The following is a 19,772-nucleotide window of genomic DNA, read 5'->3' as shown; positions in this document are numbered from 1 at the left end:
CCACCTTTGCCAGGCCAAAGCAAGGTGCCCCAATACCCCTAACCAGGGTGTGTCAGAGAAGGCTGAGTGGGAAGCAGGAATTTTCATCCCCAGCAGGTAGTAATGAGCCCTCCTTTTCCCCATGGTTTCGGTGAGGACCATGTGGGGAGTCTAGACTCTCACCACGACCTGGAAGTAACCAGGTTTGAGTGGAGGCCTGGTGAGAAGCCTGAACCCCATCCCTGCTCAGCAGTAACAAGGAGCTTCTCCTCAGCCTCAGGTGTCAAAGGAGGCCAAATGAAGAACCTGGGCTTTCACCCCCACCTGGAAGTAACCAGGCAACATCACCTTCAACTACCATAGCAATGTCAGAGGAGGCCTGGTAAAACATAAGATTTAAATAATATCTAGATTCTTATAATATCCAAAAGTCCAGGTTTCAATTAAAAATCAATTGCCATACCAAGAACCAGGAAGGCCTCAAACTAAATGATAAAAGATGATCAACAGGTATTAACACCAAGATGACAGAGATGTTAGAATTGTCTGACAAAGGTTTTATTTTATTTATTTTTATTTTTTATTTTTGTAGAGACAGGGTCTCACTATATTGCTCAGGCTGGTCTCGAACTCTTGGGCTCAAGCAATCCTCCCACCTCAGCCTCACAAGACACTGGGATCACAGACATGAGCCACACCTTGCCCGACAAAGGTTTTAAAGCAACCATCATAAAAATGCTTCAATGAGCAATTGTGAACACATGAAACAAATGAAAAAAACAGAAAGTCTCAGAAAAAAATAGAAGATATAAAGAGGGACAACTGGAAATTTTAGAAGTAAAAAAATACAATAACTGAGATTTTTAAAACTCAGTGAGTGGGCTCAACAACAGAATGAAGAGAACAGAGTAAAAACTCAGTGAACTTGGAGATAGAACAAGAGAAATTACCCAGTCTAAACAATAGAGAGAAAATAGCCTGGAAAAAAATGCACAGAACTTCAAGGATGTGTGGGACTATAATAAAAGACATAACATTAGTATCGTTGGAATTCCAGAAAAAGAGGAGAAAAAGAGTGAGACTGAAAAAGTATTCAAAGAAATTATGGCTAAAACTGTCTCAGATTTGGCAAAACTTACAGATTCAAGAAGCAAAACAAATCCCAAACAGGAGAAACCCAAAGCAAAGAAATTCATTCCAAGACACATCATAGTCAAACTTCTAAAAACTTGCAGGCAGTCAGACAGAAAGAAAACATTACCTACAGGGAAAAAAACACAATTATAATGACAAGAAATTTCTCATCAGAAACCATGAAGGACAGAATAAAGTGGCATAACAATTTTCAAGTGCTGAATGAAAAGAATTGTCAGCCCAGAATTCTATATTTACAGTGAAGATATCTTTTAAGAATAAAGGAGAAACCAAGAGATTCTCAGATGAAGGAAAACTAAGAGAATTTGTCACCAGACTTACCCTATAAGAATGACAACAAGAAGTTCTCTAAACAGAAAGAAAGAATATGATTTTTTTTAAAAAAGGGGAATTTTAGAACATTAGGAAGGAAGAAAGAACATGGTAGAAAAAAAATTGGAAAATGTCCCCTTGAGTTTTTAAAAATATATTTGACAGTTGAAGCAAAAATTATAACACCATATAAAGTAGTTCTCAATAAATGTAGAGGAAATGTTTAAGACAATTACATTATCAATGGGGAGGGTAAAAGGATATAAGGAGAAGCAAAGTTTCTACACTTCACTCTAACTAGTAAAATATCAGCACCAGTAGACTTTGAAGGCTAAGTAGACTATATGATAATATAATAAATAAGTATAACGCCTAGAGCAACTACTAAAAAGCTATACAACAAACATACCCAAAGACTGGCTATATGTAAAAAGGAATTAATAGTAAATGATGAAGAAGACACAGCTCCGAAATCAAGAGCATCGAGTCAAGAGAGGGGACAGTGCCTTGGGATGGGAGGGGCAGTAAATCAATCAGCCTGCTTGTGGGGAGGGGCAATGGGGACTTGCCATTGGCCCTTGAGGAGGCACTTGGCCCGAGTCTTACAAGGTGTGTAGGAATTAGCAAGGAGAGGTGGCAGAAAGCACAGATCTAGGCAGAGGCACCAGCTTGGTCAGAGACCTAGAAGCTGGAGAGCCTTAAACCTGAGTCCAGGATAAGGAGCCTTGGGGAAGGGAAGAAGCTAGGAAGAGACAGGAGGGAGGCCCAGGGGGAGGAGACCCACTATTTGCTGGGGAGACACACTCCAGTGAGAGAGGCATAGGTCTCCTTGGCTTCTCAGGCCTTAGCTTCTTCCTATCCTGCCAGCCCCAGGAACTCTGCCCCTCAGAGGCAGGGAGGGAATGTCCACTTACAGTGAACTCAGCATCTATTTGGTCCTTGTCTCCACAACTAAAAATGGCAATTGCTTCAGGACAAAAGAAGACCATCTTCAGCCTCTGGCTACCTCCAACCTCTGGCCACCTCCTTTTGGCCACCTATGTTCCCCACCTTCAACCAGGTATCTTCCAGGTTTCAACCAGGCTGATACATTCTCCTTACATTCTACATGGGGAGCACAGTTCTGTAAGGATGTCATCGAATGCAGGCCACCCTATGTCTGTTTTTACCTCTGCATCTCAAAATTATGTGTGATTTTGAATCTGATCTCCTTCTCCAGGGAGAAATTTTTGGAGATGCCATTTCTGATAGATGTCTTGGATCAACTTCAAAGTGTACCCATTGTGGAAGGCCATGTTGCCAAGCTCCTAGGCCAGGCACCTGGCAGAGCAGAGGATTCCTCACTTTAGCCTCCTGGGTTCAAAAAGAACCTTACTACCTGCCCACTCTAGGAGCTACTGTTTCCTCAAAAGGAGAAAGGGTGACTGCCTGATAAGTGAAATAACTGTGCATACATTGTATGCATTCGTACACACATTCAATTCTCAGAACATTATCCCCAGTTTTAGATGAAAATTGCCATTCTAAGACGCACAGTATCCCACCTGGGTCTCTCTGGTACTAAAAGTCACACAATATACCTCTTTCCCTTCCAGCAGTCATCACTGGCCACCATTACGTGTTTTTCAAACTGTGATTTGGGCACTTTCACTACAATGAGGTTCTCCCTAGAGGCAAATGCAAGGGGATTCTGATGTGATCTCTGTGGTGTGGCGATAACTTCCTTCTCTTGGCCGGGCGCGGTGGCTCATACCTTTAATCCCAGCACTTTGGGAGGCCAAGGTGGGTGGATCATGAGGTCAGGAGTTCAAGACCAGCCTGGCCAAGACGGTGAAACCCCGTTTCTACTAAACACACAAAAATTAGCCAGGCATGGTGGCAGGTGCCTGGAATCCCAGCTACTCAGGAGGCTGAGGCAGAGAATTGCTTGAACCCAGGAAATGGAGGTTGCAGTGAACTGAGATCACACCACTGCACTCCAGCCTGGGCAACAGAGTGAGACTCCGTCTAAAAAAAAAAAAAAAAGCCCTTTCTTCAATAACTTCCTTCCCTTTTGAGTGTTGGGGGAGCCTAAGGGGTTAACAAACCTGACCAAAGTCACCTTGAGATCCAGGCCCCCTAGAAGCTTCCCCCAGAGCAAAGGATCCCTCTTCTTTTGCCTTTTCACTTCATTTACTACCCACCATTTGGTTTGAAGAAAAGGAGAGGCGGGCTTGCAGGGTTCCCATTTGAAAAGGATTCTGCTAACAAAAAGGGGGCAACAGCACCTTACAGATGTAGAATTTACAACAACTGGGAGGTGCAGGGCAGGAGCCAGTGTTTCCATAAGTCAAATGCTATCTCTCATAAGGAAGAACATGTTATCTTAGATTGCAGATAACTTGTTAAGAGAAATTTATTGTAAAAATGATAGTTGTTATTATTTATATATCTTCACAGAGTTCAAAAAATGTTTGCTGTGCCCATTGAAATTCATAAACCAGGTGGACTCTTCACAGTGACTGGTCTTCATAGTTTGCAACTAGCCTTTGGTAGGGTCCCCTGTTCTCTTGGGGGTTTGCTGGATGTCTGGACACAGAGGCTGAACAGAGAGAAGAGAAGCATTTGCTGCTGGGCTCAATGGCTCAGGTGCAAGAGCTGCCCCTACTTTTGAGAATTGTTATCTGAAGCTGCTAAATGTTAAAACCTGGCACATTTAAGCTCATAGAACTCCAAGTGCTTTTGAGTATTTGCCCACTTGTAAAATACAGGAAGAAGACAAAAATATGAATATTGTGAAACCATTCTTTGTTGTTGCAGTGGTATTGGTGTTCACTGCTAAGTCACTGGCAGGACATCTCCTGCCAAGAAGGGGAACAGGGAGAAGATCCCATTGAGGAGGACATACAGCCCAGTTCTTGACTCTGAGTTTAGGAGTCGGACAGGCAGCCTCACTAGCATTGAGACATTGAGACATCTCAATAAAGCTAGCCTCAAGGTTAGAATGCAACTTCACATGTATCAACTGTCCACACTTGTACCTTGGAGGCAGCAAGAACAGTGGGGCAGGCGTTTTGTAGGAGCAGTGGTGACTGTAGCAATAGCAGCCAGACACACAGCTCCACAACACCTTCTTCCATCTGCCCTAAGACGGACTTCATTCTTCACTCACATGATTGGGTTTATGGAGTGGTTGCTGATAAACTAGCTCTCTGAGATGTGGGACAGGAGGAGGAGCCCTGGTCATGGTATTTGCTGATTTCCATGGTCTAAATATTCCCACCACGGCCAACTCAAAGCTACTTTGAGTTTCACAACTGGCTGGCCAAGTTCCTGAAGATTTATCTACCTGTTCTCAAAGGCTGTCCTCACCAGGTCCAGCAACCACTGCAGAATATTTAATAGACAAATTGATTCATTTGTTTCTCATCCAACTTTAACAGGATGCTCATTGACTCACTCATTCAACATCCATGCGTTCCACAAATACCTATCTAATGATGCCTGACTTACAATGGTTCAACTTATAATTTTTCAACTTTACAGTGGGCTTATTGGATATACTCCATCATAAGTTGAGGAGCATATGGGCTTATGATGGTTCAAGTTACAATTTTTTACTTAATGGCCTTTTTGGGGTATTAAGTACATTTTCAACTTATGATGTTTTCAACTTACAATAAGTTTATTGGAACATAACCCCTTGTACATCAAGGAACATCTGTATTAATTTTATATTGCTATTGCAACAAATTACCACAGGTTAAGGATTTAAAATACCACTCGTTAATTAGCGCACAGTTCTGTAGGTCAGAAGTCCAGCATGGCATGGCTGGATTCTCTGTTCAGGGTCTCATCACACCAAAATTATGGTATCAGTAGGGCTGCAGTTCTCATCCAGGGCTAAGTTTCTCTTCTGAGCTCACTGATTGTTGGCTGAATTCATTTCCTTCTTATGCTTTGTATGTAGCCCCTCCAGAGGGGCCCCAGACACAGAGAGTCAAGAATTTTCCTGCTTCACATTTGATAAAATCTAATATCCCTTCATGATAAAAGCCTCCAACAAACTAGGCATTGAAGGAACATACCTCAAAATAATAAAAGTTATCTATGAGAAACTCATAGTGAAATTCATACTGAATGGGCAAAAACTGGAAGAATTTCCCTTAAGAACTGGAACAAGACAAGAATGCCCATTCTCACTTCTCCTATTCAACATAGTACTGGAAGTCTTAATCAGAGCAATCAGGCAAGAGGAGACAAATGAAAGGCAGGAAAGAAGGAAATAAAAGTAGGAGAAGAAGTCAAAGTATCTCTCTTTGCTGACTATATGATTCTCTACCTAGAAAACCCTAAAGACTCTGCCAAAAGGCTCTTGGAATTGATAAACGACTTCAGCAAAGTTTCAAGATACAAAATCAATGTACAAATGTACAAAAATCAAGAGCATTTCTTGATCTAGTAACATTCAAGCAGAGAACCAAATCAATAATACAATCCCATTTACAATAGCCACAAAAATAAAATAAAATAAAATAAAATACCTTGGAATTCATCTAACCAAGGAGGTGAAAGATCTCTACAAGGAGAACTACAATACAATGACTAAAGAAATCATAGGTAATACCAAAAAAAATTCCATGCTCATGGATTGGAAGAATCAATATCATTAAAATACCCATACTACTGAAAGCAATCTACAGATTCAATGCAATTTCTACCAAACTACCAATGTCATTTTTCGCAGAAATAGAAAAAAATGATTCTAAAATTCATAGGAACCAAAAATGAGCCCAAACAGCCAAAGCAATCCTAAACAAAAAGAACAAAGCCAGAGGCATCACATTACTCAACTTCAAACTATACTATGAGGCTACAGTAACGAAAACAGTACAGTACTGGTACAAAAACAGACACATAGACCAATGGAACCGAATAGAGAATGCATAAATAAAGCTGCCCACCTACAACCATCTGATCTTCAATAAAATCAACAAAAACAAGCAATGGGGAAGGACTCCCTATTCAATAAATGGTGCTGGGATAACTGGCTAGACATATGCAGAAGAGTGAAACTGGACCCCCGCCTCTCACCATACACAAAAATCAGCACAAGATGGATTAAATACTTAAATGTAAGACCTAAAATTATTAAAATCCTAGAAGAAAACCTAGGAAATATCATTCTGGATATTGGCCTTGGGAAAGAATTTATGACTAAGTCCTCAAAAGCAACTGCGACAAAAACAAAAATTGACACATGAGACCCAATCAAACTAAAAAGCTGCTGCACAACAAAAGAAACTATCAACAGAGTAAATAGACAACCTACAGAATGGAGAAAATATTCTCAAATTATGCATCTGACAAAAGTCTAATATCCAAAATCTGTAAAGAACTTACACAATTCAACAAGCAAAAAACAAATAATTCCATTAAAAAGTGGACAAAGAATATGAACAAACACTTCTCAAAAGAAGACATACAAGCCTCCAACAAACATATGAGAAAATTCTCATCATCACTAATCATCAGAAAAATGCAAATCAAAACCACAATGACACACCATCTTCCACCAGTCAGAATGGCTATTATTAAAAAGTCAAAACATAACAGATGCTGGTGAGGGTGCGGAAAAAAAAAAAACACTTATACATTGTTGGTGGGAATGTAAATTAGTTCAGCCATCGTGGAAAGTAATTTGGAGATTTCTTAAGAAACTTCTCTTCTGTTTTTAAGGGCTCATATTATTTTATTACACTGGGGCCATGCAGATGACCCAGAATAATCTCCTTATTTTAAAATCAATAATCTTGGCTGGGCATGGTGGTTCACACCTGTAATCCCAGCACTTTGGGAGGCCGAGGCAGGTGACTGCTTGAGCTCAGGAGTTCAAGAGCAGCCTGAGCAACACAGCGAGACCCTATCTCTAAAAATAAATAAATAAATAAAATAAAATCAGTAATCTTAATTACATTTTCAAAGTCCTTTTTGCCATGTAACATATCATATTCGTGGGTGGAACACCAGCAGAAGAAGGTCACAGGGGCCACAGCTCTGCCTACCATGCCTGTTATGTACCAAGCACTCTTCTCAGCATTTGGGAAACTTCAGTGGATAAAACAGACAGAATGTCCTGCCTTCATGGAATTTATATTTTAACCAGGGGTATACAGAGACATAAGCCTTCACACATGTGTTTGAGTCTTCATAGTTCAGATTTCCTCTGGTTAGGTGTTAACTGAATTCCTGCTTTTTTTTTTTTTTTTTTTCTAAGCAGGGAGGCCCAGGAATTTGTGGAGAAGTATGAAGGTGCCTTGGGAAAGGGGAAAGGCAAGCGACTGTATGCCTACAAGATGCTGATGGCCAAGGTGTGTGGGGTGGAGGCAGTAAATCTGTTGGGAGGGCTTGCTCAGCTTTGGAATCTGGAGACCAACTTAGGCACCTGCCCAGCTTCACCATTTGTGTCCAGCTGCCCCCAGAATCCTGGGTGTGAGGGCCATCTGACCATTCTGATCCATCTAGGCATGGAAACCAATCGTATCCTGCCAATTTCTCCATACTTACTGTGAGGGCTTCAATACATTTGAGACTTGTCTTCTGTCCAGTGAATACACTTAGAGAACTAATGATGTTAAAACCACTGGGATTTTATTTTCCAAACCCAGATCAGGACAGGTTGAGTTGGTGGAGACCCAGAAGGGCTGTGGTGTGATCAGGGTCACATGGATGATAAACAATGATGTCCCCAGAGGGATGGGGGCAGCTCTGTTTTGTTGAGTTGTATCATAACCTGGGCATCTGATTTAAGTTAGGGTAATGTTTCATGTTGGATATTTAATGTGAGACTTACTGAAGTATCCTTCCTTTACCCACTGATTTGAAAAACTACCATTCTCATTCACTTAATTCTTGGACAGAGCCTGTTTCAGGGCTTTTATTCTGAACAATCATTTGATGTCATTACCTCAATGACATCAAATGCCTGGTAGTTCTAGGTTCCCCTTTTTACCTTTGGTTTTTTGTTTGTTTGTTTTTAGAAACAGAGTCTAACTCTGCCACTAAGGCTGGAGTGCAGCGTCACCACTCCAGCCTTAGTGGCAGGCTTGAACTCCTTGGCTCAAGAGCTCACTGCAGCCTTGAACTCCTGGGCTCAAGAGATCCTCCAGCCTCAGCCTCAGCCTCCTGAGTAGCTACGACTACAGGTGCACCTCACCACACCCTGATAAAACTTTGGTTTTGTTTTTTTTTTAAATGTCTTGGCTGTCTTGCCTATGTTTCTACATGCATTTAAAAAAATCCCTTTGCCAAGTTCCACCATAGTGTATTGAGATTTTGGTTGGAATTTCTTTTAATCCTGTATTTAATTTTGGACTTCCTTATCTATACAATATTTAGTCTTCACATCTAGGATACCATACATTTCTCAAGCTATATTATATCCTTAAGCAAAGTTTGTCATTTTCTCCCTATAGATCTTTTCCATGTTTTATTTCTGCACATTTAGTAGCCTAGTTGCTTTTGTAAATGCGATCATTTTTCAATTATTTAATAACTAGTTATTGGTAGTATGTAAGAAAGCTACAAATTTGTGTGCTAATTTTATATCTGGTTCTCTTATGGTACTCTCTTATTAATTCTTTTTTTTTTTTTTTTTTTTTATTTTTTGAGATGGAGTCTCGCTCTGTCGCCCAGGCTGGAGTGCAGTGGCGCGATCTCGGCTCACTGCAAGCTCCGCCTCCCGGGTTCACGCCATTCTCCTGCCTCAGCCTCCCGAGTAGCTGGGACTACAGGCGCCTGCCACCACACCCGGTTAATTTTTTTGTAGTTTTAGTAGAGACGGGGTTTCACCATGTTAGCCAGGGTGGTCTCAATCTCCTGACCTCATGATCCGCCCGCCTTGGCCTCCCAAAGTGCTGAGATTACAGGCGTGAGCCACCGCGCCCAGCCTCTCTCTTATTAATTCTCATCTTTTTCATCTGATTATGTTCATAAAGATGTTTTTGTTGGGTTCTCCTAAATGTGACATCTCATTCCAATCCTAAAATGTGGACTAGCAATCCTAGAACAGCATCAGTTGATAATGGTGATCATAGCTCTCCTTGTCTTTGCATCACTTTAAAGAGAATGACTCTAATGACTTTCACACTAAACTGATGGGAGTTGTTGGCTTGAAATAGATTTTCTTTGTCACCATAAAAAAAATTGTCTAGTTATTGTTTAGTAAGACTTCCATTTCACTGGAAATAGATAATTAGGTTTTATTAAACACCTTTTCCTTTATGTTATTAATTGTTTTTTATTTCTGGGATAACCTCAGTCATGGTACATTACTTTTAACTCCACAGACACATTTGATTTTCTGATATTTTATTTATGATTTTTACATACATTTTCATAAGATTGATCTGAATTTGTGTGTGTTTGTACACAAGTGTATGCATGTGCAGTATCTTGGCAGATTTTAACATTAGGACTGCACTTGCTTTATAATTGTAAATGAATAGCATTACCTCCTCTTTATGCTGTAAATGAGTTTTGGGAGCATGATAATACACTTTTTGTTAATTTTAAAGATGATAACCTTACAGTAGTAGAGATCGAGAGCCATTTTTATAGAATACCTTGAAATTTTTTTCAAGTATTCAGTTTATTGATGTACTCAAGTTTTAACTTTTTCTTCAGACCATTTCAATAATTCATATTCTTCCTGAAACTTGATCATTTCATTAACATTTTCATATGTGTTAACAGAAAGTCACATATGGTAGCCCCATAAATTTGTAATTACTTTTTATATCTGTTGTGTTTGAATCTTTCTCATTCATTTTTTTTTTTTTTTTTTTTCTCTGTCGCCCAGGCTAGAGTGCAGCGGCATGATCTCGGCTCACTACAACCTCTGCCTCCCAGGTTCAAGCGATTCTCCTGTCTCAGCCTCCCAAGTAGCTGGGATTATGGGCATGTGCCACCATACCCAGCTAATTTTTGTATTTTTAGTAGATGCGATGTTTCACCATGTTGGCCAGGCTGGTCTCGAACTCCTGACCTCAGGTGATCCTCCTGCCTCAGCCTCCCAAAGTGCTGGGATTACAGGAGTAAGCCACAATGCCCGGCCTCAATCTTTCTTATTCCTAATATTATTTTTTCTCATTTTGCAGTTATACTTGCCAGACAACTCTCTATAGGTCATTTTATTAATTTTGTCTAGAGACTATTTACCACTTACCAACTGCACACTCACATCTTATTTTTTCCAATGAAAAATGTGCTGTTCAAGTATATTTTTTCTAGATTTTTACTGTGACAAACAATGCTTCAACAAATATCTTTATACATTTATCTTGGATCCATGTGTTTTTTAAAATTACAACAAGACAGTCCCTCAAATAGTACCGCTAGTTCAAAAGTGTGCATATTTTAACTTTAACTTTTACTACACATTTTTCAAACTATTTTCCCCAATCTATAGCAACTCATACTCAAAGGAACAAAGTCGGAGAATGGCTTATCTTCACTAGTTATGAATGTTACCGTCTTTTTAGCTTTGTGCTAATCTATTGGGTAAAAAAAAGGTTATTATTCTTTCTTTAATTTGTATTCACTGCTTTTTTATTGCAGTAAGAACACTTGAGATTTAGCTTTTTAACTAATTAAGTACACAATACCGTGTTGTTAAGTGTAAACATTGTGTTGTACAGCAGGTCTCTAGACAAATACATCTTTGATAAATGATTCTGTTCAACCATGTTTCTGTTCACATAGTTCTAGCTTCCGCCTTAGGAAAAGGATTGCCTCCCCCCACCCCCATCTTCCATATTTACTTTTCCACGTTATTTTTAGCTCTTTGCTTCTTTCTCTTTGCAATCTCAGAAATTTATCAGGTTTATTCTCAATATCATGGAATCCATTTTCCTCTGTGTCAATTATAGTCTTTATTTTGTCTAATGTTTTTTTCATTCAATTACTAAGCTCTTAGCTTCCTTGTAATCCTTCCATATCTCATCTATATTCTTTTCAAATTGATATCCTTTAGAAGCCATATTTCTTGCATCCTATTAGGAATGCTGAACTGCTTTCTAGAATTTATGTATGTATCTTGGAGGAAATGTTTTCCACAAATATCAAAGAATGGTGTCCCTTTTTCCCTGTTCTGCAATAATATTTCCCAGGCCTCACTGGTTGTTTTCATTTTAGTCACCCAGATCCTGATTTTATTGACAGGACAGGTAGCTTGCCTGTGTCTTGCTCCACCATGACTTGAAACTTTTTTCCTATATATAGCTGGAGGGCAAGACAGCATGACAACTAACAACCCATCCTGGGACCAGCAGCAACCACTTCACACAGCCCTGAGAAAGGGACTTGGAATCTTCTGCCCATGCCCCAGTCCAGTTGTCTGACTCTGTCAACCAATGAAGGATAAGAGAATCTGTGCCAGAGCATCTCCCAGGCCTCTCTCTGCCTCTGCTCCAGTTCCGGGGCCTCACTTTTCAGTCTGAGATATCCACAGCCTTGAGGGGCTGTCAGGTGGTTGCCAAGGAACCGACCAGCAGGCTGTGCCTCCAGGGACCTCACTTGGCAATGTTCATTACCCCTGCTGGTCCTCAGTCTTGCAAGCCTATATTTTATACTGATTTTATCAGCACCCTGACAGGGGATCCATCTCTCGAGGGAGGACTTGCATTAATAAAGCTTATGAGACTGCTACATGAAACCAGATGCTGGATTATTAACTTACAAGAAGAAATAAGTGATGCAAGATGGAAAATTTGAAGTCCACAGCAGCCATGCCTTTTATTTTCCATAGCTGAGTTAGTTATATGAGAAGCTAAACCATCATCCCAATTCCTATCTGTGAATTTGCAGTGAAAGTCACTGCCATAGAAACCAAAATACTCAAGGCAAATGCTCTCTTTATAGGCAGACCTACCTAGGAGGCCAAACAGTCAAAGGGTATTTTTGGGTTTGGGGGTTTTTCTTGTTTTTTGTTTTTTGTTTTTTGTTTTTGAGATGGAGTCTCGCTCTGTCGCCCAGGCTGGAGGGCAGTGGTGTGATCTTGGCTCACTGCAACCTCCGCCTCCTGGGTCAAGTGACTCCCCTGCCTCAGCCTCCTGAATAGCTGAGATTACAGGTGCCTGCCACCATGCCCAGCTAAGTATTGTATTTTTAGTAGAGACAGCGTTTGACCATGTTGGCCAGGCTGGTCTTGAACTCCTGCCCTCAGGTGATCCACCTGCCTCGGCCTCCCAAAGTGCTGAGATTACAGGCGTGAGCCACCGCCCCCAGCCTGTATGTATTTGTAGTAGAGACAGGGTTTCACTATGTTAGCCATGCTGGTTTCGAACTCATGACCTCAAGTGATCCACCCACCTCAGCCTCCCAAAAAGCTGGGATTACAGGCATGAGCCACCACGCCCTGCCCAAAGAGTATTTTTGAACACAGTCTCAGAGCTAGGGAGGGCGGATGAAGCAATGAGACTGGGCTGCCCGGTGTCTGTTTTCTGCCAATCACCATATCCCTCCTATCTTTGCCACTGTTATCAACCAGCCTGCTGATGGGCTTCTCCTCTCTTTTGAATCTGGGACCATCTCCCTCTTCTGACAGCTGGTTCCCTTCTTTATACAATCATTCAATCAGGAGATGGTCAAAACTATATCTGGAAAACCAGGTCTGGAAGCCTGTCTGATTCCTTCACAAAATTTTTCCCGTTTTGATGGATGCGGTGGCTCACACCTGAAATCCTAACACTTTGGGAGGCTGAAGGCAGGAGGATCACTTGAGCCCAGGAGTTTGAAACCAGCCTGGGCCGCATAGTGAGACCCTGTCTCTACAAAAAATAAAAAAAAATTAGCCGAATGTGGTGGCTACTCAAGAGGCTGAAGCAGGAAGATCACTTGAGCCCAGGAGGTCAAGGCTGTAGTGAGCCATGTTTGTGCCACCTGCACTCGGCCTGGGCAGCAGAGTGAGACCATGTCTGAAAAGAGAAACCTTTCCTTTTCATCTTCTGCTGACTTTATTTTTTGCCCCTTCTTTTCACAGGTGCGGACTTTAGTGACTTCACAGGGGAAAATCTCATGTCCTCCATGAACAAGTTCTGAGGAGACCTTTTAATAATAGGAACTGGGCCAGGCACAGTGGCTTAAGCTTGTAATCCCAACACTTTGGGAGGTCGAGGCGGGCAGATCACTTGAGATCAAGAGTTCAAGGCCTGCCGGGCCAATATGGTGAAACCCATCTCTACTAAAAATACAAAAATTAGCCAGGCGTGGTGGTGTGTGCTTGTAATCCCAGCTACTCAGGAGGCTGAGGCAGGAGAATAGCTTGAACCCGGGAGGTGGAGGTTGCAGTGAACCAAGATTGCGCTACTGCACTCCAGCCTGGGCAACGGACTGAGACTCCATCTCAAAATAACAATCATAATAATAATGGGAACTGATCTTAGGATCTGCTGTCTACTACCTCTTATGCTTTCTCTGAGTATTTCTACCTCAGCTTTCTATGAGTATTTGTTTTATTCCAAATGGATTTGTTTCCAGAGTGTGGGGTTGGTGGAGAGCAGCCCCTTGGAGAGTTGACAAAACGACACCCAGCCATAGAAAGACGGCTGATCAGGTTTCTGTTTGGTACCTAATCTGGGTATCTCGCTGGGAACAGATCACAGGAGGGGGCAACATGCCTTTCTGACTCTTTTCAGAAAAGCAAGGCTGTTGTTTCCCCAGGAGAAGAATGTTCAGCTATGGGTTGAGATCTCCTTATCAGTTGCACCACCCTTGCAATTTTGCGACAGTTCCTATCAGAGAGAGGCACTTGGCTGTCTGCCAGACGTGGGTCTGAGAGTAGCCAGAGTTCCTTTTACCTTTGAATTTTTGTTTTAAGTTGAAGAAAGTCATATCAGAGGTTGCTAACTCAATCGGACCCTCCAAACCAGAAATCGCACAGAGAATTTCTCACTTTATCTATAAACTGTCCAAACCAGAAATTTTATCAGCACAGTAAGGGGTGGCCCTCACTTGTCTCTCACTCCAAGCCTGATGTTGGGGAAGTAAAGGTTTGAACACCTGCCTCTGGCAGCCTGGGCTCAAGGACAGCAGGAGCTGGGGACTACAAGACAGCAGCCTCACCCATGCTGACTCATGCTGACCTGTCGGCCTCCTCGTGCCTCTCATCATGCCGCTTTGTGTTCCAGGTTGACATGTTAAGGAACTGATAGTTTTACCTCTTTAATTTCAGAAATGGGTCAAATTTAAGAGAGACTTTGATAATTTCAAGACTCAATGTATCCCCTGGGAAATGAAGATCAAGGACATTGAAAGTGAGTATGGTGGTGTCACTGTTTTTTTAATTGGTTTCCTAAGGCGTTTCCCAAGAGCTTGGATTGTTTCCTTGGCCCTCTGAATAGATTCTTTCATTGGTTCAGTTGTATTAGGAAAAAAGAATGGGTTTTGAACTTGTCAGGCCAAGATTTATTTTTTATTTATTTATTTATTTATTTATTTTTATTTATTTTTGAGACAGAGTCTCGCTCTTTTGCCCAGGCTGGAGTGCAGTGGTGTGATCTTGGCTCACTGCAACCTTCACCTCCCGGGTTCAAGCGATTCTTCTGTCTCAACCTCCTGAGTAGCTAGGATTACAGGTCTGGGCCACCACACCTGGCTAATTTTTTTGTATATTTAATAGAGACAGGGTTTCACCATGTTGGCCAGGCTGGTCTCGAACTCCTGACCTCAAGTGATCCACCCACCTTAGCCTCCCAAAATGCTGGAATTACAGACATGAGCCACCGCAACCATCCCAGACCAAGATTTAAATTCTGCTTCTTCACTTTCTGACTGTGGGCACTTAGGCAAGTTAGTTAACCCCAAAGAGCCTCAGGTTATTTATCCAGGAAAAGAAGGGAGATCCAGGTGTCATTCAACAGACTGATGTGAAAATTGAATCCACCACACACATAAAGTGCTCAATAGTGTCCATTTTTTCCTTCTGCAGCACTCATACCCACCGTCTTTTCTCTCTCTAGGTCACTTTGGTTCTTCAGTGGCATCGTATTTCATCTTTCTCCGATGGATGTATGGAGTTAACCTCGTCCTTTTTGGCTTAATATTTGGTCTAGTCATAATCCCAGAGGTAAGAAAAGAAATTCCTAAATCTTTGGATAGAGTTAAGGCTTATGACCACCATCATCAATTATCAACCAAATACTTCCTGTTTTACAAAGAATCAGTCATTCATTTAAAATGCTACTAGGCTGGTGCAAAAGTAATTGTTTTGCATTAAAAGTAATTTCAATTTTTTGCGCCATTAAAAGTAATTTATAAATTACTGCCATGACAAGTGAATTTATAAAATTAAAAGTAATGACAAAAACTACAATTACTTTTGCACCAACCTACGACCTAATGTACTCACATCAATTACCCAGATAGTTAAGTACAAAGAATGGAACCAAAATACTTTGTTCCTTAATTAATAGGTGAATCTTACATTTTTCTACTTCTCATTTTACCTTAAGATCAGTGGAGAATTAATGTTTCAGTGAGTTTTTTTTCTTTTACCCTCAAATAAGAGAGAGGGATAGAATATATTATGTCATTATTTATCACCAAGAAAACTTGGATTTGACTATCACTCCTCACTATTCTCCCATATATAATCTTTTAAGGAGGGTTTTTTTAGAAACAGGGTCTCACTCTGTTGCCCAGGTTGGAGGGCAGTGATGTGATCATGGTTCAGTGCAGCCTTGAACTCCTGGGCTCAAGTAGCCCTCCCACCTCAGCCTTCCTAAGTGTTGGGATTACAGGCACAATCCACCACACCTGGCCCCAGATATAATCTTATTATGGACATAAATAGATTCTTATCTACAGATGATTAATTGAGAAACAAAAAAGGGGTAATAAGCAATTTGTGCAAAGTCACACAATAAGTTCATTGTGAATTGGATTCCAGGTCCCCAGAATGATGGCCTAGGGTCTTTTCCAAGGAGCTTGTGGCTCACTAAGCACTGAGCACAGCAATTGCTACAATTGCTACAGTCCTGACTGAAATACTTGGTGCCGGTGCTGGGTACACAAGTGGGTCTATTTCAATAGCTTTCAGAGGAACAGTATGTCTGCATTTAGTATTTTCTTCCTCACAGGTGTATTAATTGGTTCTTTGATGACTTACTGACTCCTATTTTGTTTTAAATGGTTCTGTGAGCATATTGGAGTCAATTCTATCTGCGGTTACATGCTTAACTTTTCTGCACAGCCACTTTCAGGACATTAAAAACCTTTCACATAATGTGAATTAAATCAGAGTTATTGGAGGAGGTTGACCATGCATTATAATAGCCTTTGGTAGCAAAGGAGTGTTACATTATTCATAAAATTGTTGAATTCTTTTCTGTATTACCCAAAACGTGTGCTTACAAATATGTCATTAACTAGCCTTTGTACTCGTTCATATACACACCTAGAAATCAAGGGTTCTGAGTCCACTGAGCCCTACATATATTCTTATGCCAATATCACTCTCTGACCCAGAAGTTAGCATTTTAAACTTCACTGTCAAGCGTACACAAACACTCTTACACCAAGTCTGGTTCTCCCCAGGGGGAAAATATTGTCAAAAGCTAATAGGAAGTCTCATTTATCTCTTCCATAGTCAGGTAAATATGAAATGTTTTCCTCGGTAGTCAATGGGGAAATTTACCTCCACCAAGCTCTTGGCTTTCTTCTTGGAAGCTTTTTATTCCATGAGAAGAGAGCACATTTGAATGCCACAGGCCTATGAGACATCTCTGAAATTTTGCTATGCAGTGGTCCATAAAAGGCAGTTTTGGGGGGAAGTTGAGCAATTTTAAGGACACTCAGTTGCTTTTTAAAAGAGAACATTAAATTTGGTATAATTCGTATAAGTTTATAAATATTTTTATGAGGGAACATTTATTTTAAACAATAAAAACTTAGTGATTGGTGCATTCCAATGAAGCAGTCAGGATCTGAACCATTCGTGCTAGAGCACCTTGATTTGATTGGCAGGTGATTGGGAAAACCATATTGGAGTGGGTTGAGAGTAGGAGAGAGAGAGAGAGAGATGCCTTGCTGGAAAGAGGAGCCTTGGCTTGGGAAGAAGGAGAAGGGAAGAAGGGAAATAGGGAAGAAGGGAAGAGGCTTAGACCAGGTAGGAGCCTGTTGCAGTAGGTCAGTGGTAGATCCGGGTAATATCAATGGGAATGGATTAAAAGAGAGGAATCAGAGTGAAGTGCATGGACAAGTCTTGATGACAGGTTGGATAACAGCAATTAGGGTGTGGGGTGTCTCAAGATGCCTTCTTATTTAGGATGATGGGAAATTGGCCATATGGGAATCAGACATGTTCAAATTCATTGCATATCTAAAGGAAGTGTCCTGTTGGTCAAAGACACAGAGAACTTCAGGGCTCAAGGGTTTTCAGCATAAGCTAAGGTTCAGAGATATCCCCAAGACCCATGGATGTTTTAAAATGAAGCATAGTGAACCAGAGGGTCCAGGGATAAGAATAGTAGAAGTGCTCAAACATGACTTTTTTTAAAAATTATTCATATATATATATATAGAGAGAGAGAGAGAGACACATAGAGAGAGAGAGAGAGAGACAGAGACAGAGCCTCATTCTATCTCCTGGGCTGGAGTGCAGTGGCACAGTCTTGGCTCACTGCAGCCTCCACCTCCTGGGTTCCAGCAATTCTCGTGCCTCAGCCTCCCAAGTAGCTGGGATTACAGGCACACACCACCAGACCCAGCTAGTTGTTGTATTTTTAGTAGAGATGGGGTTTCGCCATGTTGGCCAGGCTGGTCTCAAACTCCTGACCTTAAGCGATCTGCTCGCCTCAGCCTCCCAAAGTGTTGGGATTACAGGCATGAGCCACCATGCCTGGCCTTGAATGCAACTTTAACAAAACTTCTCCTTATATTCATTTCCCTTTTGCCACAGACTCTCAATACCATTTTATGAAATTAAACAGCTCTGAATGTAAGAATGAGGCTTGTTTATCTTTAATTGCCATTGCCTGCACAACCCAGGATGTCTACGTGATCCCTGAGGAACCCTCAGTTATGCTGCAGGAGCTGGCTTGCAAGGCCCCACTGGATGACAAGTTTATGTACTTCTCTTCCAACACTGGCTGCATGTGAAAATCACCTGGGGGACTTTAAGAAACACCAGATCTTAGGCTCACCCCCAATCAAATAAATTTGACTCTCTGAGGGTATGGTCTTGTTATCTCTGTTTTAAAATCTTCTGTGGAAAGCAGACTTCTATGATAACCTCCAATGATCCTTCTCTCCTGGTATTCATGCCCTTATGTAACCCCTTCCTTTGAGTATAGGCTAGACCTAGAGACTTGCTTTTAACAAATAGAATATAGAATGGTTAGGTTATGAAAGATAGTGATTTCCATCTTGCTGGCAGAATTCTCTGCTGATTCCCCTCTTGGTTTGGGTGCTTTAATGAAGCAGTCTGACAGATTGGAGATGCCCACCTGGCAAGGAACTGAGTGTAGCCTTTGGACAATGGCCAGCAAGGAACTGAGGCCCTTAGTCCAACAACCCAGCAACAACCACATAAGCACTTTTTTTTTTTTTTTTTTTTTTTTTTTGAGACGGAGTCTTGCTCTGTCACCCAGGCTGAAGTGCAGTGGCATGATCTCAGCTCACTGCAACCTCTGCCACCCAGGTTCAAGCAATTCTCCTACCTCAGCCTCCTGAGTAGCTGGGATTACAGGCATGTTTTTGTATTTTTAATAGAGACGGGATTTCAGCATCTTGGCCAGGCTGGTCTTGAACTCCTGACCTCATGATCCACCCGTCTTAGCCTCCCAAAGTGCTGGGATTACAGGCGTGAGCCACCACGCCCGGCCTCACATAAGCACATTTTAAGGCAGATTCTTCCCCAGTCAAACCTTCAAATGAGACCAAAGCAGAAATTTTGGTTGCAGCCTTGTGAAAGATCCTGGAAGCGAAGGACCCAGCTAAGCCATACCCAAAATGCTAGTCACAGAAACAGTGAGATAATAATTGTGTGTTTTTTTAAGCCTCTACATTTTAGGGTAATTTGTTATATAGCAGTAGATGACTAATGCAGCTCCCCAGGTGATTCTAATATGCAGCTAGGGTTGAAAACTGCTAATGTACATTATAAGGTCTTTAAGGAAGCTGTGCTCTAGGTTTACATAGGAAGCATTCAGTCTGTAAACCTCATATGATACTTCCCCTTAAAAGTAACTACTAAATTATTTCAGACATATGAAAAGATATAATGAATGAGCCTACTTGCTCATCACCATGCCTAAAAAATAAAATATTACATATACACTGAAGTCCTC

The 19,772-nt window shown here is 41.3% G+C and overlaps 1 protein-coding gene and 1 long non-coding RNA gene across 2 annotated transcripts in view; one reads left to right on the top strand and one right to left on the bottom strand.

The window, feature by feature from the left end:
- TMC2 (transmembrane channel like 2) overlaps positions 1–19,772 on the top strand; it is a 108,543-nt gene that overhangs the window by 30,623 nt on the left and 58,148 nt on the right. Inside the window, exons 5-7 of the mRNA XM_054466653.1 lie at positions 7,706–7,796; positions 14,657–14,738; positions 15,444–15,550. Coding sequence (XP_054322628.1) covers positions 7,706–7,796; positions 14,657–14,738; positions 15,444–15,550 — 280 coding nt within the window. The remainder of the gene's footprint in view (positions 1–7,705; positions 7,797–14,656; positions 14,739–15,443; positions 15,551–19,772) is intronic.
- Positions 1–19,772, bottom strand: part of LOC134738930 (uncharacterized) — a 29,129-nt gene that overhangs the window by 7,966 nt on the left and 1,391 nt on the right. The gene's annotated exons all lie outside the window — the stretch shown is intronic.

The sequence above is a fragment of the Pongo pygmaeus genome, chromosome 21 (genome assembly GCF_028885625.2).
Source record: "Pongo pygmaeus isolate AG05252 chromosome 21, NHGRI_mPonPyg2-v2.0_pri, whole genome shotgun sequence".
In the NCBI taxonomy this organism is placed as follows: domain Eukaryota; kingdom Metazoa; phylum Chordata; class Mammalia; order Primates; family Hominidae; genus Pongo; species Pongo pygmaeus.
The sequence above is the reverse complement of the archived record's forward strand: the minus strand, read 5'-3'. Positions and strand labels throughout refer to the sequence as shown.